The sequence below is a fragment of the Rhipicephalus microplus genome, chromosome 6, assembly GCF_043290135.1.
Source record: "Rhipicephalus microplus isolate Deutch F79 chromosome 6, USDA_Rmic, whole genome shotgun sequence".
Classification (NCBI taxonomy): Eukaryota; Metazoa; Arthropoda; class Arachnida; order Ixodida; family Ixodidae; genus Rhipicephalus; species Rhipicephalus microplus.
The window spans coordinates 86,023,082-86,048,738 of record NC_134705.1 but is presented as its reverse complement, the minus strand read 5'-3'; the positions used below and the strand labels follow the sequence as shown (position 1 = coordinate 86,048,738).

At 44.6% G+C, this 25,657-nt stretch overlaps 1 protein-coding gene across 3 annotated transcripts in view; it reads left to right on the top strand.

Moving 5' to 3' along the window:
- LOC119167529 (uncharacterized) overlaps nucleotides 1-25,657 on the top strand; it is a 231,338-nt gene that overhangs the window by 29,692 nt on the left and 175,989 nt on the right. Inside the window, exon 2 of one of the 3 annotated variants that reach the window (XM_075866134.1) lies at nucleotides 15,397-25,276. The exons of the other annotated variants lie outside the window; for them this stretch is intronic. Coding sequence (XP_075722249.1) covers nucleotides 23,173-24,627 — 1,455 coding nt within the window. The 5' untranslated portion in view covers nucleotides 15,397-23,172 and the 3' untranslated portion in view covers nucleotides 24,628-25,276. Of the gene's footprint in view, nucleotides 1-15,396; nucleotides 25,277-25,657 lie in introns of those variants that run through there. 3 annotated transcript variants of the gene reach the window in all.

Below are 25,657 nucleotides of genomic sequence, written 5' to 3'. Positions count from 1 at the left end.
GTCGTACACTGGGGCCATTTTAGATGCCAAGCATGTTATGGTCAATTTCAATGCTGTGTGCGGCGTGACCACCCTTGCTGCGCATGCGCATCCCCTCCCAGTCTCTCTTTTCTCCTACACTCCCCCTTCTCTCGACTCGCACCACCGACGCAAGCAGCATCTGATAGCGAGTTCCTTGATAAAAAAAAAAAAATGACTGCTAGCACTGCACAACCGTTCACTGGCCACCCCGTATTAGGCACTGGATATTGACCTCCAAGGTAGTGCTGGTGATAGATTTCTCTTGTGCGTTGTTGAACAATGAAAATGAGCAGAGTGCGCGTTATACTTAGTTAAAAGTGTACTGAGGGTCTCTGCATTTAATAAGTCACTTGTGTCTCTCACCCATTAGCAGTGATTGGTATGTTACAGTAAGAAACACTGGTCCATATGGTCCATCACTGCGTGCTTAGCAGCTCGTTCCCAGGTTGATCTCCTGCGCTACGCCGCGATGAGAGCCAGCGTCAACGGCGCCGCCTGTGTAAGCGTTAGCGCCCGCTGCTTCACACGTATGCATGGTTCCCTTTAGTGGGAGAGAGCAATTTTTCTTCCCCCATCAGTTTGTCAATCGGCGCAGATCGCAGCCTGCGCAGCTCGTAAGCAGGAGCCGTACATTAGAAATAAGCCCTGCATGCCTTACCAAATGCATCGCGTACCACGAGATCATGTGCAAAGATGGCACGTGGCTAAGTTACTCAAGGACTCGTGCAAGTTCAACTTGTGATCAACCAGCTATAGTTCCCAAAGTGAGCAATTAACGTAACAGCTATTATCACATCAGGTATTGCCTCTCACTCACATAATAGCCTGCCAAATGTGAGCAGCTTTAATAGACCAACAGGTGCGTACGATGAATAAGGCATATATCCTTTGATTGCTGCACATCATTTACTTATAGGCTTTACAGCAATGCTTTTTCCATGCAGTGAAGCTTAATCATCTTTTGGTAATGGTCTTTTTGTCTGTTTGAAAAGGACTCGCCAAGATGCATAATTGGCCTGAGCAGTCGCAAATACTTATATTTGTTTGATGCACAAGTGGCCTGTGCATGCGTTCATTTCGTATCATGTAATGCTCTTGTGCTCACGCTGGCTTTACCGCAGTGCTTTCACAAGGCAGTGAAGCTTGACCATACTTGCTTTTACGTGTATTGCGACTTATCAAAGTTTTGTAATAGCTCAACTGTTGACGCTAGAAGTGATGCATTCTATGTGAAAGTTTTATACTTAACTTCGGGGATTCATGTTTTCACAATATATCAGTAAGGTCGAGTTGGAAACTATGCATTCTTGGGAAACGCCCACGAACACGACGGAGACACGAGATTAGAAAGACTCAGTACTTCGCCTTTGTCTTGTGCCTCCGTCGTTTTCACGTTCATTTTCAAAGTATCTATCAAAATGCTGACAACGCTGTTTCACTGCCAGCAACCTTTGGCGTGCAAGAAAGGGAGCTAAGTTTTCTCTCAGCCTGTAAACCAAGCAATCGCGGCTACTCGATGTGCGATAAATAAGACCAAAATTAAGAATGACCAGCTGATATTGATAACAGGTGCTCATAGCAGCACTTTTTTGCTGTGCACTTGAATTCCTGTCTTATGTAATGTTATGGTCCGTGAGTACACAATGACACTACTACAACCAAGAAAAATTTTACTGACATTTATTTGTAAAATAACTGCTACAAAATAGAATTCTGATCCCCTTCTTAGTAGTTGCATAATTTAGCTGGAAGAAGGCAGCATCATCCAACTTCCTGACGACTTGACAACAGGGTGAGTCCACAATGTACTGGACCTGTAGAAGATGAAGAAAACAGACGAAAAAAACAACAGATAAATCGGAGTTTAAAAAATGGCACCTGAAACTTTCAACTTGCCCACCACAGCAGTGAAAAGACTCCTGTTGTCATATGTATTTTCTGCCTGTTGGTCCGCGGGCACAAGTGCCAGTCTTGTTTATTAATAGAAGCTGCTTAGCATCACTTCATTGCAAGACTTTTCTCTATCCGCCACCCGAGAACGCACTCTGTAGCGGTCAGGCTCCGCCTAGAGACTTGTGGCAGTGTGACGTTAATGTGGGCAATATATACACAGACTTTGGTTGCTTAATTTGTAGCAAACTCATTGTGAGCAAATTTCATAGTTGAATTCATAAAATATTTGAATGTTATATTGTAATATAACACTAAAATGCTGAGGCTTTAGAACATTACAAACTCAGCCTGCCTACATTAACAATCCCAGTGCCACAGGCATGCAAGAACTGCTTGCATAATCATGAATCAACTAAACCATTTTGATATATTGACAGGTTTGCAAAAATGACTATTTTTGAAAATTTGATATTCATATTTTTCTCCTAAAGGGCAAGTTACTGTTGCTGAAAAGAAAAAACAGCAAATCATATACAATATCTGATACTTTTTTTTGCAGTTTACAGCTGCACATGGTAAAAGGCTGCATGCATTAGTGTTTGTTGTGTGCCATTCATGGTATTATTTCCGAAATCCTTATTCAGTTGACATTTAGTGATCAGCCTATAAATTTTCTTGTTTTTTATTTTTCATTCCGTGCATTAGATATGAATATATTTTAGTTCAGGAAAATTTGCTCAACGAAGGGAAGTTTTTCTACTTTTGGCAAAAAAACTAAACAAAGCAAGAACTAGTTCTAGAACTTTTATGAAAGAGACGGGTTTGAGGTTTGACGTGATGAGAAGTCAATAAAGACGGAATGCCGCAGAAAGGATTGCCTCAACAAAGGAATTTGGTTCGTCGGGGTAACACACATTTGGCAATGTTTTTATGTACTTCTAGTTAACGCTCCACCACTAGCTTACAACAAGGAAGAAAAATAAGGTGGTGCATGCAGAAAGTTAACTCATCACATAACGTGAAAATTTGACCCAGAACAAGAGAAGGAACAAAGACGAGTGCTCCTCTCCAACAAGATTTATCTTGAAGAGCAAACACATATACTCTTGAAATGCAAAAAATAGACAAATCATTCAAAAAGCCCACAACTGCCATGCACGAAAACCTTACATCCTCAGGAAAGACAATTCGTTTAGACAAATCCCTAGAGAGAGAGTGAGAGAAAGTACTGATGCAGTTCAGCTTTAGTCTACAAATCTTTTTCGCCACGACAATTTCTCTTGTAGTTTTTTTTTTCCCAATGATGACGGTGTCACACAAAAGTGGTTTGGAGCCACACCTGCTGCAGTGCAAGGCCAAGAAACGATTGCGACCATTCTTGAGGTTACAAGGGTGTTTATTGCAGCACGTGTGGCTGCAAAATGATTTTGCGTGACATCATTATTGCTGAAAGAAAAAACAACAAATAAAATGACAAGAGAAATTATCAAGGCAAAGAGGATTTGTAGACTAGAGCTGAACTGCATCAGCACTCTGTCTCGGGCTTTGTCAAATTGTCTTTTTTTGAAAATGTAAGATATTTGCGCTTGGCAGTTGTGGGCGTCTTGAATGATTTGCCCGATTTTCACATTTCAGGAGTATATATGTGTTTGCTCTTCAAGATAAATCTTCTTGGAAGTGAGCACTCGTGTTTGTTCCTTCTCTTGTCCTGGGTCAAATTTTTGTGCTATGTGATCCGTTATGCATTACCAACATGCCTAACTTCATACTTTCGATCCCTGAAGTCAGTCCTTAAAGGGCCACTCACCAGGTCCCATAACAAACTGTGGAAGTTGTGTATCTAACGGAGAGCATTATACCACAAAAAGTTTTTCAATCGGTTCATTACGAGCTGAGAAAACAGTTTCTTCTTTAACAGCAGGAAACAAGGATGAAAGGAGGCAAGCTCAAAACCCTTGCCACTCCCCAGTGTAGCCTTCACAAGCCAAATCTCTTTCCTACCCTCTCCAGCATCCAACCAAGAGGTCACGTGCACATCACGTGCTCAAACAAGCCCAACCCTCGAGCGCGCGAGCGGTGTTGTTTTGTTGACCAGCATTGTATTGTGTCTACTGCCTGTTTTTGCGACATTGTTTGGAAACTGTGGCTTTGATGCGGTTGAAAAGATGAGCATAATGAGTGCTCGAATGCGCAGGACCATTAATTTCTTTTCCAGGACAGGAGTCTGCTTGATGCAGTAACCGCGGAGACGCAAACGCATGCGAAACGCCAGCACATTAGCTCGGCATCTCGTTGCAATTCACGGGGAAAAAAAATGAAAAAGACAAACACATGCATCTCAATATGTATCCCAAGTTTTATTAATCTCTTCAAGCAACAAATTACATTAACTACGCATGTCACGTTAAATAATTTCCGCCATGTCACGTGCCACTGTTGGCAGCGTCAGCACGGTCGTATACATAGAGGACCAACGTCACTGCACTGCTGTGTGTGTAGGGAGATTCATACGTGCACATCATAACCTCCTTTTCTGGGGGCGCGACCCAAAAAAAAGGGGGAGGAGCGTTCGTTTGACATTTGACCCATTTCCGCGTCGCATAGAGTTGCAATGTTTGGCAGACGTGACCATAAACTCTCGATGTACGCATTGCACTTGTCAGCTCAAAATCGCCAAACCCGGTGAGTGGCCCTTTAAAGAAAAGCAAAAATTAGAGGAGGAGACATGAAGAATGCTTAGAAATTTTGCCATATGTCTACACCAAAATGGAATGCTATTATTAATTAGAGGAATGTATCTTTTCCTTGGCAACCAGCAAACATGGCTGAGAACACACGAATACTTTTTTGTCCAAGTTAGCTGCTAAAGAGCCGAGACAAGCTCCGTAAAATCCTCTTGAACAACTTGCACAAGTAATGTCCAATACTACCCCACTATATTGTGGTTGCCGGCAGACACAATGTAACTTGTAAATACTATCTCTTGGCTGTACGCGAGCAGCCATGGAGTTTATGAGGGGAAAGTCTTCGATCATACCATTATGTATGCGTTGCAGCAAATGTTTGCGTAGCATAACTTGGTTAGGTTCAAAGTTTCTGGTTTTCTGCCTGACGCTATATAATACATGTTGGCAATTGCAAACAAGCCACAGTCAAGTGTGTTGCACTGGTTTTGTGCCTTAATTGTTTGAATGGTTAATGTTGGCGATTGTAATTTTAGAATACGACAGATTTGCCTAACAGCGTCAGGAGGGGTATCTTGATCAATTGAATCATATATGAAGACTGTTTTTGTCCGCACCAACATTTGTTACTGTAAGCCAATGATTGGGGTTCTGAACATGCAAGATTTGAACGAAAGGGCCTTTGATTTGAGTGAATTGTAAACATCGGCCCAGTAAGACATCTTGAAAGCCGACACAAGTAGGATACTTTTTCTGAATTAAATACTGTGCGACATTGATTACGCTATCTGATATGGAGGTGCCCTGTACCAGAACATTTAAATCTGCATCTGAAAGAGAATACCGTTTGTAGACATTTAGCATGTCTACTGTTGGGACTCCGGGTCCTGCCGGTCTCGTTTTCGGTAGCTGGCCACGTCGCAGGATCCATCGTCCAACAAATCAGCGAGAAGAAGCGCCCGAACGAACGACAGAGATTTATTTACATGTGGAGAAGTGGTCAACTGATCCAAAGAGAGAAGAGTGAGCGATACAAAACGTCTTCGGCATTTTATAGCGCCGCGTTGTCGACACTGGGCGCGTTGTCCGCATCGTCAGCCAATACGGTGGCTCCGGCACCTCGGCCACGAGAGAGGGGGAAACACACCTCACAACACATGGAGTGGCACAACCTAACACGATGTCCATATATGGTCACGGCGCCCTAAAATGTTGCCAAACATGGTCACGAACGCACAGCAGATTCCGGAGTTCTCCTGGCGAGAGGAGGAGCCTGAATGGGGAGGTGGGGGTGGATGACACAGTCGGTCAAGAACCGGTTCTCCCCCAAACTTCTCTTGCTTGGTTCCCTAGGGCCGGTCGTAACAGTCTCTCGCGCGGGGTGTAAAGATCTCGATGGGCTGAGGTTTGCAGCCACTGTCCGAAGAGATCAGCGCCGGCAGTCGGTTTGGTGACGACCGTCTTTGATGAAGTAGAGGGCACCACCTGCTTCATTGTGGGCTCAACAGACATCACATACGCACATGAAAAGACAACTACTCAGCCGGTGAGCGCCGGACAATTCCGCCAAACTCCACCAGGCAATTTTCCCCTTTAACTGATATTAAAGGAAATACACAATTTATTCAAAATGTTACTCATACGTTAAGGTGACACAAAACAACACTGGAAGCACACCGAACCCAAAACCCTGGATAGCCGTGTCTTCAACGTTTTCAAACAAGTACACCTAAAAGAGTAAAAAAAAACAATCACTAGCCCTTGTCTAGGTCAGGAAAAAAAATGCCAGAGTTCTCGAGACATCCTCTCGCGTCAGGGGCATCGACTTAAGCCATCAGCGTTGCCATGGAGTACACCCTTTTTGTAGCGTATTTCAAACGTATATTGTTGCAAAACGAGACTCCAACGCAGCAGGCGGCCGTTCTTAGAGGACATGGTCTGTAGCCAGGTGAGAGGACAATGGTCCACTTCCACAATGAACTTGCTTCCGGCAATATAACAAGCCAGTTTCTGGACTGCCCAAACCAAGCACGCACATTCCTTTTCGCTAGCGCTGTAAACCTGCTCGCGAAGGGTGAGTTTCCGGCTAACATAGAGGACGGGATGCTCTTCATCCCCCTCATCCCTTTGACTAAGAACTGCCCCCATGCCTCTATCACTAGCGTCGCATTGGACTATGAAAGGCCTCGAGTAGTCCGGTGAACTAAGCAAAGGTTGGCTCGACAAGGCCGTTTTCAAAACGCGGAAAGCCTTTTCTTTCTCCTCATCCCAGTCGATCATTTGGGGCTCGGTCTTGCGCAACGCGTCAGTAAGAGTGCTGGCAATGTCGGAATATCTAGGGATGTACTTACGATAGTAACCAGCTATTCCAAGAAAAGCCCGAATATCGGTTTTCGTTCGGGGCTGGGGAAAGTCTCTGATAGCTGCCACTTTCATTCCAGAGGGACGGCGATGCCCTCGACCGATAACATGCCCTAGATAGAGTACCTCTGCTTGTGCTAGCTGACACTTGGGCGCCTTTACAGTTAAACCTGCTTCGCGTAGGTGTGTCAGTACTGCTCTCAAATGCGCCAAGTGTTCTGGCCAGGACGAGGAAAACACGGCGACGTCGTCCTAGTAAGGCAATGCGAAGTCCTCTTGACCCCGCAAAACCTTATCCATTAAGTTTGAAAAACAGTAAGGCGCGTTCTTTAGGCCGAAACTCAACACTTTAGGGCGGAATGTCCCCAATGGTGAAATAAATGCAGCATACCGGCTCGCCCTCTCAGTGAGCGGCACCTGCCAGTAACCTCTCACTAGGTCTAGCGTTGAGATAAATTCCGCGTTGCTTACCCTCTCGACGCGTTCCTCAATGTGGGGAATTGGGTATGTCTGATCCTTGGTGATGAGGTTTAACTTACGATAGTCTACGCAAGGACGCGGATCTTTGCCGGGTACCTCCACAAGAATTAACGGGGAAGTGTAATCACTTTCACACGGCTCAATCACGCCCAATTCCAGCATCCTGTTAACCTCTGCTTTTATTAGCTCAAGCCGGCGAGGTGACAGCCGATACGTCTTAGATCTTACCGGTTCCGACGATGTAAGCTCTATGTCATGAGTGAGGACGGATGTCCGTCCTGGCTCGCTTACAAATCTGTCCTGAAACTCGGTCAAAAGACCACGCAATTCCTGCTTCTGCTTCATTGTCGGTTGTGACTTTGATACTAAATCCTCAACTCTTTTCTCGATCGGGACTTCGTCCGATTCGGGAGCTAATTCAGGGATTTCTGCCGGAAAATCATGTTCACGATGGCTTCCCTCTCTTTATAGGGCTTGAGTAAGTTGCTATGATACACCTGGTGTACCTTACGACTTCTGGTAATTTTACCACATAGTTGGTGTCAGACAATTTTCGAGTAATCTCGGCCGGGCCGACCCATTGCACTTCAAGCTTATTCTTTTGGGAGGGCTTCAACAACATGACCCTGTCTCCTACAGCAAAGTGTCGCGCTTTAGCTGTTCGATCGTAGTAAAGCTTAGCCTTCTGCTGTGCTTTGGTCATCGCACTCTCGGTCAGTTCTTGGGCTTTTGTTAGACGATCCAATAAGGTGAGGACATATTCCACTACTACAGGATCATCACCCTGACCTTCCCACGACTCTCTCAGCATACGAAGGGGAGACCGCAGTCTGCGGCCGTAAACAAGTTCCGCTGGCATAAACCCTGTTGTCTCATGTGGTGCAGTTCTTAGTGCAAACATCGTTGCAGGTAAGCACATTTCCCAGTCAGTTTTTCGTTCAAAACATAAGGCTCTTAACACTCGCTTCATCACGGAGTGAAGCTTCTCTATCTAGTTCGACTGCGGATGGTAGACTGAACTATGCAATAATTTCACGCCACACCGCTCTAGAAAGGTTGTCGTTAAGGCACTCGTGAAAATGGTGCCCTGGTCTGATTGTATCTCGGCAGGAAAGCCTACCCGGGCAAACACGGACAGAAGTGCGTTCACTACTTCCACGGAACTTGGCTCTTTTAGCAGGACCGCCTCTGGAAATTTAGTAGCTGGGCAGATTAAGGTCAGGATGTGACGGTAGCCTGAAGTTGTCTTGGGCAAAGGACCTACTGTGTCAATTACCAACCGACGAAAGGGCTCCGTGATTACGGGTACCAGCTTCATTGGAAATTTCGCCTTATCTCCCGGCTTACCCACTCGCTGACACACATCGCAAGATTTTACAAACCTCTCTACATCTTTAAAGCATCCAGGCCAGTAGTATTCCTGTAAAAGACAATTTTTCGTCTTCTTTACGCCTAAGTGGCCTGACCATGATTCTCCATGCACCAAACTAAGCAAATCCTGACGATACGCCTGAGGTACGACTACCTGGTCAAACTCTACTCCTCGCCTATCTAGATATTTTCGATAGAGTATGCCGCTCCTCTCTTGGAATCTCACATTTCGTTTGGCGATTCCCTCTTTCGAACTGTCCTGGAATTGCTTAAGCGTCGGGTCCCCCTTTTGTTCGGTTATTAATGAAGCGGGGCTCACCTGCAGCAGCCGACTGAAATTATCCGAAGTTGGCATGACACACAACTCTTTTGTATTTCCTAGTACCTGGAATGTGTCACCCTCTGTGCTATCCTCTGTACTACCAGGAATCGGCTTGGGAGCAACGGCATTTTCTATTTGCTCGGTCAACGAGGCATAATTGACCCCTTCCAATTCGGGAGGAGGTTCCTCGTCGCCTTTAGGAATGGTTGCCTCCGCGACTACGGCTTCTGCAGCCTGTTCTCGCACAAGTCGATTTGTTACCGTGGTGTCCAACTCGCAACCAGGCCCGTTGTCGATTTGAGGCTTGTTTGCCTCAGTGAATGTTGCTCTCGCAGCCAGCGCACGTGCCTTCGATCTAGTCAGTGCCTGCACTATGCCTTCTCCCAACGTTAGACCTTTCTCCTTCAGCATTTGATCTGACTTATTTGAAAATAAGTAAGGATACTGAGGGGGTAGATATGGCGATACCGCGGCTTCCGTTTCCAACGTACCAAATGCGCCTTTAAGGACAACTTTAGCTACGGGAAGGCACTGACTGTTTGCTTCTACAGCTTGTCTAATCCAGGCACAGTCTCCTGAATACTGTCCGGACTGAACAAAGGACAGATGAACTACGTCCATAGTGGCTGCGGAGTCTCTAAGAACCCGACACTGCTTGCCGTTCACGGTAAGGTTGTACATATAGGGCTCTAACAACTTCATGTTCTCGTCGGCTTCATTTATAGATAAAAAAGCCACCTTTTCTTTCGGCCAATGCTTCGCGAAGTGCCCTGTTTCGTGGCAATTGAAACAAGCCGCCGGTTTTTTCGCCTCAAATTTCCTTTTGCTTGCCTCTGCCGACGCCCCATGGTTAGATGCGTTGTTTTCCTCACCCTTTTGTGCGACACTTGTCGGTTGTTTTCTAAACGGCGCCTTATTCGGTAGTAGGAATTTTTCCCTTTTTGGCTCGCTGTTTGCCCCGAGGGCGCGGCGCGTAACGAATTCTTCAGCGAACTCTGCGGCTTTTGTTACGGTGTTCACGTCTGGTCTATCCTGCACCCAGAACCTCACCTTTTCTGGTAACCTTTGATAGAATTGTTCCAGACCGATACACTCGAGCACCTTGTCATGATTCCCATACGCCTTTGCCTCTTTCAGCCACTCCCCCATGTTGGCCATTAACTTGTAAGCAAACTCCTGGTATGAATCATTGCCCTCTTTTACGGCGTTGCGAAATTTTTGTCTGAAACCTTCCGCTGACAACCTGTATTTCTTGAGAAGGCTCGACTTTACCTCACTGTACTCGTCAGCCTCCTCTTTCGTGAGGCGCGCGATTACTTCTGAGGCCTCCCCCGGATGTAGGGACAACAAGCGTTGAGGCCATGTATCCTGGCTGAAACCTTGCCTTTCACAAGTTCTCTCAAAGTTGACGAGGAACAGCCCAATGTCCTCCCCTAGCTTGTACGATCTCATTAGGTCCGTCATTTTGAACCTGACCCGCTCTGCGGTACCGGATGCCTCGCTGCCTCCTGCTCTACTATTGTGGCTAATTTCTAGCTCGAGGCGCTTCATTTCAAGCTCGTGCTTTCGCATCTTATCTGCTTCGGCTTCTGCCGCTTTTCTTTCGGCCTCCGCCGCCTTTCTTTCGGCCTCTGCCGCTTGCCTCTCCTGAATCTCCTCGACACATTCTGACAGCTCGTCATCCTCAGCCCCCAATGCGAGAATCGCCTCTATCAGCTCTGGCTTTCTTTGAGAGTCCGACACCTCCAGATTCAACTCCCTTGCAAGTAGCAACAACATGGACTTTCGCAGGGATTTCAGATTCATGGCTGCCTCCAGTACCGCTGTCTCTGTTCCACAAAGATTCCTGTCCTGCAACTAATTAACCTTGACGGCAACGACAGCTCTAGGTTCCTGCCTTGCCTCAAGTTTTCCGTTAACTTAGTCTACAAATAAAGCTTCAAAAAGCTCTTACACGGAATCCTGCCCGGTCACTGTTAACCTTGACGCCACTGACAGAAAGAGCTTAACCAAGCTATCACACAATTTCTGCCTGACGCAAGTTACCTGTTAACCCAATGACCAAGACAGCCCCTCTCTACCAGCTTTTACTTAACACATAGAGTAAATGCCTGGTAAAATTTAACAGAGAAAGCCGGCACTCACCCAGTTCACAGTCATGTCTCCGGCGTCGTGCCTCTCAGAAGTGCCGTTCGATTCCCTTTGGAAGTCGATGAGCTCGTGTCATCCTTCTCCTGTCGTCCCGTTGTTGAACTTCGGGCTCACTCCGTCCAGTGGTCGCTTTCGGGGTTATCGGCATCCCGCCGCTGCCATCCAGTTGTTGGGACTCCGGGCCCTGCCGGTCTCGTTTTCGGTAGCTGGCCACATCGCAGGATCCATCGTCCAACAAATCAGCGAGAAGAAGCGCCCGAACGAACGACAGAGATTTATTTACATGTGGAGAAGTGGTCAACTGATCCAAAGAGAGAAGAGTGAGCGATACAAAAAGTCTTCGGCATTTTATAGCGCCGCGTTGTCGACACTGGGCGCGCTGTCCGCATCGTCAGCCAATACGGTGGCTCCGGCACCTCGGCCACGAGAGAGGGGGAAACACACCTCACAACACATGGAGTGGCACAACCTAACACGATGTCCATATATGGTCACGGCGCCCTAAAATGTTGCCAAACATGGTCACGAACGCACAGCAGATTCCGGAGTTCTCCCGGCGAGAGGAGGAGCCTGAATGGGGAGGTGGGGGTGGACGACACAGTCGTTCAAGAACCGGTTCTCCCCCAAACTTCTCTTGCTTGGTTCCCTAGGGCCGGTCGTAACACTACTTTAACAGTTGCAAGGCCTACCTTTTTTACTTGATTTGGGAAAAATTTACGCTTGACAGCTCTCACTTTTTTTGGCCGCCCCCTTCTTGCTGTAACCAAAGGTACCACAAGTTTTCTACTGTTAGAATGCCCAAGATAACTTGTGGCAGTAGTTTGTGATAACTGAGCTGGTGCAGCCTTTATGGCTGCTGAAGTTTGGTTACGAGGAAATGTGGTTAAATTTCTGAAGAAAGCCTCGCAGGACGAAAGTTTTTCCTTTAACTCCTTCTCACCACAATTATATAATACGTTAGCCACGGTTTTTGACATTTCGCAAAGACTCCTATAAGCATAAGTATTCTCTTGTGCAGTGTCAAGCTTCACACAGGGTGGTGACTGAATGCTGCTTGTTACCACTGGTGTGGCACTAGTGGTTGTGCAGCTGTCACTCAGGAAATGATCCTTGCACCACCTGTCTGGTATGCAAGCCTTGTCGAAAAGATCTTGCTTAGTAAAGTCGCGCACTGCTAAAATATGTGCACAAGGCAGAGTGTACTGGTTATAAAAAGCACATGTGCAAGAAGTCAAGCACAATGAAACACTGTACTGCGATCTTGGTGAAACTACAACATAAGAATTGGGAGTGGAAGTGACTTGATAACTTATATTTTTAAACTTCTCATACTGCTCTAGTACTTTACTTGTAGCCTCAGAATTGCAATTACGGGACAATTCTAGCTGAAATGGGTCATTGAAATCATTTATGTTTAGGTTCAGCTTCATTTCTTTAAGCTTAGAGAACTGTAGAGATAAAGAATCATAATCAACGTAACCTACCAATGCTTCTATTGCTTGAACCAAATGCATGCTTGAAGAGAGGTATTTTTAATCTTTTGATTGTGGCACTCAATGCGATTATTAGTATTATTACCAAATGTAGAAAGGGCTTGCCGATATGCATGTACCCACATTTCCTTACACAAGTGCCAGTTATGCATATAGTAAGAAATGAAATCTGTGCAAGTCATAGCTTGGAGGTTAGCAAGCTTATCGAAGTAGTCTTGCTCAGTGGGGGAATAAACTAAGCTTTTTAAGAGAGGAAGCAACTGATCACGTTGCTGTCTAGCTTTTTCATTAACATTTTGCTGGAAACAATGCAACACATGCCACGTACACAAAAGTATGTTGGAATTAGGAAGTATACTGGTTAAAATGCGCAGTTCATTGAGATCTTTATCAATCATCGCTACTTTGCAAGCAGACACAACAAATGGGTTGAAATCTACAAATTTTGCGAACATGGGCTCAACCATTTCAGTCGTCTCATTTCATAAGAAGGCATAACACACAGGTCTCCCACGATCACGACCATCTTGAACTAATATAGAGTAAAGAATATAACCCTCAATATTCACTTTATACGTTCCATCAATAAATAGAATCTCTGGATACTTTTCCAAAATCTCACGCATGTGCGTTGTTTGAAGAAGTATGAATTGCAGGTAATTATTTTGATTCATTTCATAGTGAATAACCCAGTTTGGATTATTTTTTAGCAAGGTCTCTACCTTCTCTAAAACCATTTCACTATGAGCCTGCTCATTGCGGATAGGAATAGAAAATCATTGCTTGTAATTATTAATGTCCTTTGTAGTTAACTTCTTACCAGTTTTTTGCTCGACCAAGTTTTTAAAATCCTTTGCGCCAATATTACATTTAGCTAAGTCAAAGAATTCTTCTTTTTCTCCATAATTCAGGAGTCTCTTCTGAGGATACAAATCATAATATTCTGTGGGATGGTTATGCTTAGCTTGTAGTTTAGTTATCTTGTAGTGCAGAGTAGGCGATTTACATAGGCTTACCGATACTGTCATTTCACAGCCAGTACCATTGTAAGCTTGCTTTGGTCGCTTTCCTATCCCCCTGGGCTTTATTGTGCGACCGTGAATGCAGCAATATTTAATTCTAATATACTCGAAGTCCTTATCTTCTGATGTGAATGGACTTTTATTACTCTTATTTATCATGAATACATGCCTGCCCTCCCTGCACCACTCATCAAAGCTTTTCTTAAAAGAAGGAAAGTTATCAAATGTTGCATTTAAATAAACTTTGCTACCCCCACCATATAGTGTATTTACTGGGTTATTGAGGACAGTTGGGTTGGCACCAGTGTTTACACAAATAGCCTGGGCACCAGGGCTGGCAGGCCTGCTTCTGGATGTCAAAGCAGCCTCACAATACTTGAACATGTGCAAAATGAAGAGTCTCAACGAACGAATCACGATATCCGACCCACCAAACTCCATTAAAGAAGTAGAAAATGCGCTGGAAACACTACGAAGGTACATGGATGAATTGAATGAGTTTAACGAGTATGAAATGCAAAACAAACACTCTGCTTTAGAGAGATACCGTAATAATTTAATAGACGCGATAGGCGAATTAAACAAGGTACCAAAAGATACGCTGACGCGTTTGAAGCTTTCAACGGCCGACGTAGTTCAGACTACCAGTCTGAAACACGATAAAGAATATAAATCGCCCATAGCTATCACCAAAATTATGATACAAGATAGAATTAGTCGTTTACACGATAAGTTAACGATACTAAAAGAGGAGAAGGAGGCTCTCGAAAAAGTTACCGCGGCGTATTGGGACAAATATAGAGAATGTTATTACGAGAACACCATAAATTCGAAACGTAATTACATCAGTCAACTCGGAAATGTCATAAATTCCATAAAATGGAAATCGAATGAGCTAAACTTTGAGGACGCCCTGATTAATTTGAAAAAATTAAGCGACCCATCCGAGATCGATAGGTACGTGAAGACCATAACTAACGCTTACGAGAGCATGGAATTTAAAGTAAAGGAACCGCTCAAGAGCGATTATGACAATTTACTAGCCAGCGATTCGCGTTTGATAAGTTCCATTACGGAAATGATAAAGGAAGACGATATCTTCGTAACCAAGATGAATGATTCGGACGTGATTGAAAGCCATTGCGCGCTCTTACTCGTCATACAACAGAGATACGACAATCATAATGCTGCATTAGACAGGGCGAACGATAAATTAAAGCAATTGCAGGTGGAATTCGAGTCTAAAGCATCAAACGTATACCATAACATAGCGAGGGAGGCAGAGGAACATAAGGAGTGGCTCGCTCAGCAGGCAATAGTGCGTGCAGAGCACGTAAATAGGTTACGTGAGAGACTCAATAGCTTACACGAGCAAATATTAGATGCTAACAACAACTTCCAAACGGAACTAGCAGACAATTTTAAAGCGTGTCGGCTTAGTGTCAACCAAGTGAAGGAAAAAAGGAAACAAAATGAAGAATTTGAAAAAGCATGCGAAAGGGCACGTAAGATGGTTGCCGAGTGTGTCAGTAAATATAAACAACACCACGAAATCAAAACAGACGACGCTTTAACGTTTCTCAAATTTTATTTTCCAGATCACGTAGAATCGCTCAAAAATACTCTTCGTGAGGTCGACCAGGAACTTGAGCACAAGAAGCAAGATGTAATGAAAAGCATGGAAGAGTTACAAAAGTTGTTACACGACAGCATCGAAGAATATCATGCGAAAATAAAATGTTTGAATGAAGAATTGGAAAGTACAATTGGGGAAGTTATTAACGAACGAGACCGCCTCTTACGGCTGCGACAGGCCGTGTCGGCGGAGTTGAACGTGCTGAAAAAGAAATTTGTTAGTTCTCGTGCCAATGACGTCGTGTCTACGTTGAGTAAAAGCGTGGAATCCATGGACGGCACCGGGGAAGTAACGCCCGAACTATATGAGAGATCAAAATCTTGCGCGAGTATTTTGCAAGAGATCAGAGATGCTATTTCATCGCTCGAAAAAATTAATTACTCGCCTCTCTTGGAACAGGCAAAGGCTTTGAGAACGCGTCCAGGGGCGCCGGTAAACGAATGCGATGAGTTCATCGTTGAGATTAATCGAGACATCGACGCGATAGAGGATAGTCTCAAACAATTGAGTACGTTGAACACGCATTGTACGGGAATAAACAACACCATTATTGGCAAGATAAACGCTTACGAGCGGGAAATGAAAGAGAAAGCCGATCGCGAGGTCGAGGAAAAAAAGAGACGGTTGCAAAAGTGGCAAGGGCAATACGAAGAGGCAAAAAATGCCCTAGATAAAATAATACACTCTCTAAATAACGATTTCAAATATCCGGAACTCACAAACGCGCTACTTTCGTCAGATATAAATAAGAGGATAGAAACCATAGATAGTTACATCGAGCAATACAATGTAACATTGAAAGCGGCCGAGGAATTCTTCGAAAAGCAATACGTTCCTTTTAAGATGTTTACGGATCTCATTCACTCGCTCGAGGATCAGGACCTATTGAAGCAGGTCCACGAGGCTGAGCAAGAACGCATTAATAATCGTGAGGTTATTCTCGAGAGCATTCGTGATAAACATTCGAAAGCCACGCGAAAATGCATAACGTTAATGAAAGATACCAAATCTAAGAGAGTTTCTACGATACTCGCAAGGTCCAAGGACTTGTACATGAAAGATATATTGAAACAATTTTCGGATTACATCAAAGATATCGACGTTACGATGACTGAAGCTTTACGGGACGTTAAAATTCCGTCCAAGGACGAGCTGTTTGCGATCGTGCCCCTACACAAATTGCAAATTAAAGTAAACACGTTAAAGAATCAGATCAAATCGATAGAGAAGAGCTCGTTTAATGCCGACGTGAGAAACGAACGCTTTCAGTATTTTATGCGAGAACACAAGGCCTCGAGCGTGGGATCGCATTACGAACAAGAATTTAACGAACGGGTTGTTTTGTTTCAACAAACGATGCAAATGTACCAGAGCACCTTGAACGCCTTGCACGACGACATACGCGTGCTGACAAACGAAGTCGCCGAAAAGTTCTGAAAACATCAAGAGCATGAGTGCTGTAGCGGCCGCTCTCGAAAAGCAACGAAAGTACGACGAATATTTAATTCCGATTAAGATGAGAGAAGCCAACATGGATAAATACGCAAAACAATTGGGAGAACTGTTAGCTACCATTAACATTGACGAGTTCCCGAGCGAAATGCCCATACCTGATGTCGCGAAACCTATTGTTGATATGGGAATTTATAATAGGCTTTACTCGGAGTTTAACGCCAAGTGTGTGAAATACGAGCAAGACAGTAAACATGCGAGAGACAACATGCTCTTGCTGGATAAAACGTACAATAAATTCGTGGAAGCATACACCTTCGTTAGCAGTAGTAATTTGACCAAAGATTCCATTACGGGCCTACGAGAGGACCAAGTGGATTATTACAACAGCCTCGAGGAAAAAATGAAAAGGCGGCACACGTATCTAAACAAAGAATTTCAGACTTTACGATCCGACCTCGTCGTAAAGCTAGAGAATAAGTATACGCGTTTCGTTAAAATTGTTGAATCGGTGAAGGAAAAATACGAAGCAATTAAGAGAGAATACGAAACGCACAAGACCGAAATTAGCAATAGATTCGAGCGGTTCATGGACAATCTCAATCAACACATCAAGGAGCGTAATAATTACAAGACCTTGGTGAAACAATTGCAGGGCGACGTGCATCAGAAAATGCTCACGTTAGAGAACGCCATCGACAAGACTAAAATATTGAACGAGATTAATACAATCCAGGGATTGATCAAAGAACGGACAAACTATATTGCAATGCGTCAAAAAGTAGATCAATGGAACACGTTCGATTTGTCTCGCCACTACAAAACGATGGATATGATTCAAAAAGCGAACGCGAAAATACTATCGGATACGGATAAGTTACTAAAGGAGTCCGATGAAATCACATCGTTGGTTACTCCGCAAGAACTGCAGCTGATGAGAGAAGCCATTAACAATATCCCTGAGGTTGCGTACGAGGAAATAGATTTGGAACAAATTACTTTTAACGAAGAATTCGAAAGCCACATCGGCGATATCAAGATTCGTTTGAAAAATAGATTCAACAGGCAAGAATACGTTTTGGGGCTTTCGAGGGAATACGAACTCTTCGTGGAAACACTCGTGATTCCATTCATCAGTATTCACAAGCATTACATTAATGTGGGGGATGGCGTATACGATTATTTCAAATATATTAAAATGTTGGAATATACCGTTGACTTGTATTTTAAAACGCTCGTTAAATTACAAGCAGCCATTTGTAAATATCCCACCTCTTACCAACTTCGGAAGTGTCAAGAAATTATAAATTTCAAAAGACTCGTAACTTTCAACAGGATACTGGTGGATAAAAATGAGCCGAAAAAGAATCTCGATGCGTCGTTGACCGAAAAGGTTGAGAGGTACGAATTGCTACTTAAAGATTATACAGAGTGTATAATTGAGCAGGCGCAATTTATTAAAATGGAGATGAACAGTGCGCTCAGCGGAAATCACGATAGATTTAGATCGTTACTGAGCGAGCTGCAAGAGGAAGCGGACAGTATTAACATCGAGCTGGCTCGTGGGAAACAAAAAAGCTCGCCAGAAGTTATAAAACGAGCCGCTTCGTTACTAAAAAAGGATCTAATGGCGTCCGGGTGCGGCTACATCGATGCGCTAAGCATATACGTTAAGGATACGTTAATTAATGCACACATTAACGATATCATTGAGGAAGTGAAAAAGCAAGCTCAGCGGATCGCCAAGCGATACGATACATTGGATATTTTTTTGACGGACAATATGCAAACGTTAGGCGAATTGAAAATGATGGTTTTGCAAAAAGAACGCACCAATGACACGGTGCCGCGCCTATCTATATTAATGCATGATATGGAAAGGAAGGTAGCTGATGCAAAGGGTCGACTGGACATTATTCGAAGCATTATTATACACCACGAACAACAAATACAGACTCTAAAAAATATACACGACACAATTTTACATCCATTACGGGATATCAACCAGGAAAGTTTAGACACCTACGATTTGGTAAAGACGACACTACAAGAATGTACTCCAGTCGATGTTACTTTGATCAATAAGACTATAGAGGAAATTGATCGATATATCGGCGAGAAAAAGCATCACGTCAGTGTAATAGTAAGAAGTGGTGGTGGTGTCAAGCGAGATCATAAGGGTAAAATTGTCGGGGATCTTACAGAACCGGTAAAGGAAGAGGGTGGTAAGAAATCGCGGGTGCTTACGAAAGTAGAGTTAGAATTGCAAAAATTAAAAGGACAGAAAGAAGTGCCCTCGCCTGCTAAAAAAATTCGTATCGAGAGGAAAACACCTAAAGAAAAAAAAATACCTCCCTCCACTTCTATTCCCGAAGAAGAAAAAATACCTCCCTCCATCTCTACACCTAAAGAAGAAAAAATGCCTCCCTCCACATCTACACCTAAAGAAGAAAAAATACCCCTCTCTGCCACTCTGACCAGACAACAACAGATAGATGCTATGATTAGGGAAACGTCCGTGCTCAGACATTCGAAATATCCCAAATCGCCTGCAATGGCGGTAGTGTCGCCAACGACGATAGCGAGAATGCGAAAAGACGTAAAAGATATCACGAGGGAAAGGCGGTCGCAGACCAAAACGATGTCTAAGTCACGACAATACATGAGAGATTTACAAAAGAGCGAACATAGGCAAGGTGTTGCCGATACGTTGGGTGGGGAGGAGAGTATAAAAAGTGCCGCGTACGCTCAACCAATGGACCAGGATGAATCAACAGCCAGTAGTGCTAGTAGTCGGGGAGGCATCTCTTATACGTAAAATAGCCAGATTGCAATTTTCCATGATACAACAGTATAACTTTATACAGAAACAAATGCAAGTATTGCAGCAGTTAGAGATCGATATCGCCCAAGCAGAAGAACTTCTTCGTTTGTGTCAAATTAACCAACACCCTGCCGAGTGCAAGAAGAATACGTAAGCGAGACATGGGCGAAGTGACGACTTTGGCCGCTTTTCTCGAGCGGTACAACCTGCAGCGCTATCTACCACTTCTATCGTCTGCAGACAATGTGAAGATCGTCGAAGATGTCAATGAGGTGGGTTTGACCTCGAGACACGAATGGTACATCACTCCATTGCGTCACGCATGCGACGTCGTCGATACTTGCGTGTGGTGTTGGCATGATGATGCAGGATTTGTCAAAGTTAATACAGATACCTCGGTAATTTCATGCAACATTCCCAGTTTGTCGAGGATCAAGAACAAGACCACTCGGTCGATCGCACTGGACGATAGCGGAAGCGAAAAATGCTTCATTGCCGGAATTTTAGCTATCGATACCAGCGGTACTATAATACCCATAGATATTTGGATCTATAACGGAATCTCAATGAATCAAGCATGTGGTAGCACCAGAACTCTGCTTCTCATGCAATTGAACAATGGAATTGCAGGCACCAAACAGCAGAAAAGGGCCGCAAATGGATGGACTTTGGTCACGTTCAAAGACCCTGAAGACATGACCACGATGCACGTCAAAGTCTATACCAACGGGACTTTGGTCGAAGTCACCGTAGATACGGACTTGGGGCTTCTCTACAACGGAATCAAGATGAAGAATTTCGCATTCATGTACTCGGATTACGTACCGACAGAGCCCGGAGAGAAACTCATGGTGCATCTATCGCAAGGACACGGTTGCATTCTAGTCAAGAGACACACCAGTCAGAGGCTTGCCGATGTGAGCAAACGCACAAAGAAGGGTCTACCGACGGTAACTGGTGGCGGTGCTACCACCACCAATAACGACACTAACAAAGACGACGAGGAACAACAGGATCAGCCTTCGCGGAAACGTAAGCTCCCTACAACCATTCCTAATAATCAGCCACATTCGTCTGCACTTACCACAGGTATTAACGAAACCGTAAGACAGGCCTTTGCGGCTGTCTGCCCGCCCGATAAAAATTATGATTGGCTAACAGAACAGACGCTGCCGGAATTCTACAATGCATACCTAAAGACTACCATGCCTTACAGAGCAGACGTCTACTGTCCGCAACTATCGGTAATGGTAGAATATAACGGAGCCTTTCATTACAGAAAGGGGTACATGGAGAGGACGGTGAACGACATCATGAAGCTGTAGAAATAACAAGATTGTTCAGATCAATGTCAATCCAACCCTCTCTCATAAGCCGACAGGCATGCAGAGATATACAAGGTTTCGCATGTACACGGAGGTGGTTGGGTTCGAGCCGGTCATGTTTACCATGAAGGAGTGTGCGTGGTACCTAAACGACAACCACTTTGAAATTGTGCCAGACAAGAGCAACTGTCCCTTGAGAGGCTTATCGGAAAGAGAGATCAAGTTCATCGAGAGCGAAGTCAGCACTTCGTTGCCAAACATGTTTTCCGGTGAGGGCAGGAACATTTCGTTTGAACCGCTATTCAAGATCCTTTCTTTCTCCGAAGCGGCGGCGGCTACACCGACGGAAGGATGTGACTATGCAGCATTCGTCCTCAAGTACAACCAATCGCCGTTCATAGCAGTCGACACGCGATCCAACATGGAAATCAAACCGGCCAACACCAACAATTTAGTGTACATAGTCTTCTGGAAGCGATACCCCCGTACTAAATACCTTTTCTATAGAAGAGATACCATCCACGTACCATTGTACCTGATAAAAACTTCTAAGAAGCTAATTGAGTACATATCCTGCCGCATATTCGATCAAGTGGATGAAGCTACGCTTCACTGGAAAAGAAGTACGGATCCCAGTGGAAATCAGCACTGCTTGGTTAACAAATATGGAAAACGCCCATGACTTTATTGACTTTGTGCACTATGATTTGAGTGCGGGATGCCCGAGAATTAACGACCAGATGCCGAACTTGAGTGTGACGTGCCAGAAAGTGTCTGAACAATACATAGACAGTGTTAAACGACAATTGTCAGAAAAGGTGCTCTTTAACAACGCACAAACCCTCGCTCTCTATGATGCAATAAAAATGAGTACAATATCAAATATGGTCGTCGATCATTTGTATGATGCCTATTTTCTATTCTATTGTCAAGCACTATATTGGCATCATTATTACAATACCTCTTATAACATAGATGATAATACCAGGTAGCATTTTTTTGTATCTTTATTAATTGTTATTATTGTCTTCAGACGAGGAGGAGGAGGAAAAGACGGCGGGTTGCTCGGACAAATCGTTGATGCACGAACAAAGTAAGGGGGATGAGTCGTCGTGAGAATGATGACAACGCAGGCGCTCGTGAAGATCCTTGTCTATTTTAGCAGAAATCTCGTTGCAAATTTGCGTGATGTAACACGAGGGTGGGTTCTCAATCACACGATTCACTCCTTTCGTCTCGGGAAGGCTGTACACTTCGTTCTGTATTGCGGTAGAAGACATCAGCACTGCATCAAAGTCGTACGGTGGAGATAGCGAGGCAATATTGCGTGTTTCTCTCTCCACATCGATGGTCTTAATTAGCGGAGCGATGTAATGCTCACATAAAGTTTCGCCTTGCTTTATCGGGGAGTCTCGTTTACTTATGCAATGTTGTTGATTTTTACGCCGACGTTTCGTCACTAGGCGACCGTAGGTTGTCATCATGGCTACTGAACCTATCGCCATAAATAACTTGTCATATGCGTTGTAAAAATAGGCCGCGTAAATCAGCGAATAAAAATAAGAACTTTTTGCAAATTCATTCACTAGCCAAGACTGGGGAACAATAGGATAGACGAGTTTGGCATATCCAGAGGACTTGGACTCTAAACACACACTGCAGAGTACGGGTTTGATGACCTTCAACACGAAAGAATGTTTCGATAAGTTGTACCAGTCGATGGGGTCAATCCAACAGCGGCATTTCTTGCCTATTGTGTTCAACTTTATCTGCTCTATTATATCTACGACGGCCTTCGCAATATCAGAGTCTTCTTTAGATTGGATAGCGCAGCCATTGGTACATAAAGACGTGAGCCGCTTCCATTCTTGTCTGAATCGATTGGCAGCTTTGACCGATTCAACATCGTGTATTGCGGCTACAGCCGAGTCGTCATATGTTTCGTGAAGTGCTACCAGGAGTGCAGCAAAGTCTATGGAGTCGGTCATAGTTTTTAACCTTGTTACAAAACAGTGTGTTTTATGTTGGTTATCTTTTTACCACAACATGCACAGAATGTCACCAGAGTAGTGATTTCGTCGGCTCTTCGCAAATTCTGTGGAAAAGTGAGTGGAACTGCTTTGGTGCCACACGAACAATGGACGCTGTGGGGCCTTCGGGGGGCTTCCTTCTGGATGGCCAGTTGATCTGGACGCATATCTCCTATTCGGGCAAGACTACAGCATTAAAGGCGGAAGATGTAATCCGCTATTACAAGAGCGACACGATCGAAGTCAACGTCCAAGAGTCTATCGGATCTACTCCTTCTTGCAGCTGTCACAACGGATCCTACGAACAGTGGTGGGGTTCGACTGCGCAGTTACATCTACACAAACCTCTCTACACACTGGTCTTCGACTTCGACACGGCTGAAGAGAACGGGATGGTCGTCATGGAATTTTTTGCAAAGATACTCAAAGTGTTATGCACTGATTTTATAAAAGCGTATAACATTGCTGTCCCCCAAGACTACACTTTTAAAGTGGCTTACTCTACCAGGTCAAGTAAGAGATGGCACATTCAGATTCTCAACTGTTCCTTGGTGAACAATAATCTCATGCACAAGACCATACTCAAAAAATTCAAAAAACATCTGATGGATCAAGTCAAAAGGGCCTTTCCGGACCTCTCTGAAGAAGAACTGAACTTGATTAACGGACACGACGCCGGTGCCGGATCTACCCAGTGGCTCATGTATGGTTCTTCCAAAAAGGCTGGCATGGATCCGTACGAGCTCAAGTACATCGTGACTCGCACGACCAACGGTGACATTGGTCTTGTCGAAAAGAGGGAGTCTATCGGCGGACCCAGCGCTATACGACAAATCCTCTCGATACACCGACCCGTCACGGACGATAGGTTCGGAACCGAGCTGGCACTGTACGTCGACGAGAAGAAGGGTAAAATTTCAAAATATATTTGTAAACAAACAATTCAAGGATACGCAGGGGACATTGATGAGATTAATAACACAATGTCAGTCCTTAATAATACTGGAAACCCTGACCCCGTGGTTTTCGACGACGGCGTGAAAACTGCCGATAGCGACATCAACATGGATCTCGTTATCAAGATGAAATCTGCGATTGTTCCAATGCCTGTGCACAATAATGAACTTGTGTGTATGGAAGAAGAGGGAGGGGATGACGAGAGATTGGAAGAAGACGACCAGGAGGATGGAGGTGCGAAGGAAATTGACGAACTCACCATCGAAGCCCTCGACGATTGCCGAATCAACCCAAAGACTATTTCCAAGAATCAGATGGTGAGGATGGTCGATGCGTTCTTTTCCGACAAGGGAGAAGCTCTATATCGTCACAATAAGAACGTGGGCCCCATCTTGCACGACAAGGAAAAGTGTATTGAGTATGCAAAATTGTACAAGGACTTTTTGACGCACAGAAAGTATGATTTTGTGCGGAAAATATTCTACAGGGCCATTTTTACCTTGGTGGCAAAGTACGACTATGCCAGCAAGTACACGCTCTGGTTTGGCAACCTCACACCACTGATCATCTCTTACATGGGATATTCGGGTCTGTCTTTCTACTGACAGTTGTGCACTAGTGTTTGGGCAGATAACATTGGGGATGACGTCACGATCCACTTTGAGAGATGCTGCCAATACATGTTTCAGCGCAGCCCAACGGTTGATATGGATAATAAGCCGGTGCCCGTGGTGCTTCCACGCACGCTATATCGCTTGTGCAAAGAGGAGCCCTTCAAGCTCACTGCCAGCGAGCTCGACTGTGCGCGATGGGTCGTCAAGGAATACGTCGACAAGCAGTACAATTACATGCCTACTTTTGTGGAGTATGTGTATAAGAAGGTGCGTGACGGGGAGTGCAATCTCGTGCCTGATCCAAAGAGCGATCGATATGATGTGACCACTTACAACAAAAGCATGGGGGTTCGACGTCACGAAAATTTAGCAAACATGGTCCTGCCTCTACAGAAGCTGCTATTCAAGACCATTCTGTTTAACATGACGTTTTGTGATCCCGATACGCCCGTGGACAAGCTGTACAAGCTTCACGAAAATCTCGGCCAAATCATCAACCAACAACGTCAAGTTAGGCTCGACCCACCGTGGCCGACTTGGTGGCACATGAAGTGTACAGTTCGGACTATCTCGTCTTTTGCAACGGCAAGACTTACAATTGTAAGACGTCGAGCTTTGAGCCGTGGAGCGAGAAGCACATTTGTATGCACAGAGTCGAACTGGACGCTGCACTTGGAGCGAACGAAACCATCGAGCATTACACGGTGGAGATACATCCTCTCAGGGGAGGCCAGCAGTACTTACACAAGATGCTTAATCACTTTATCAATTCCATACACGACATTCTCAACGCCAAGACCGGATATCGTACGCGCTTTACCATGCACGATCTGACTGCGGAGTGGAAAAAGGCAGATGCTCGCCTGAAACGCATAAATCCTCAAGTGGATCCCAATGGATATGCCGAGCAGCAAGCATTGACTTGCAAACTCAAGAGGGAGTACGAACACATGTTTCGTTCAATGTATGCAATGCACGGCTTGGAAGTCGTCAAGAGAGTCATTGCGAAAGCAGACATTAA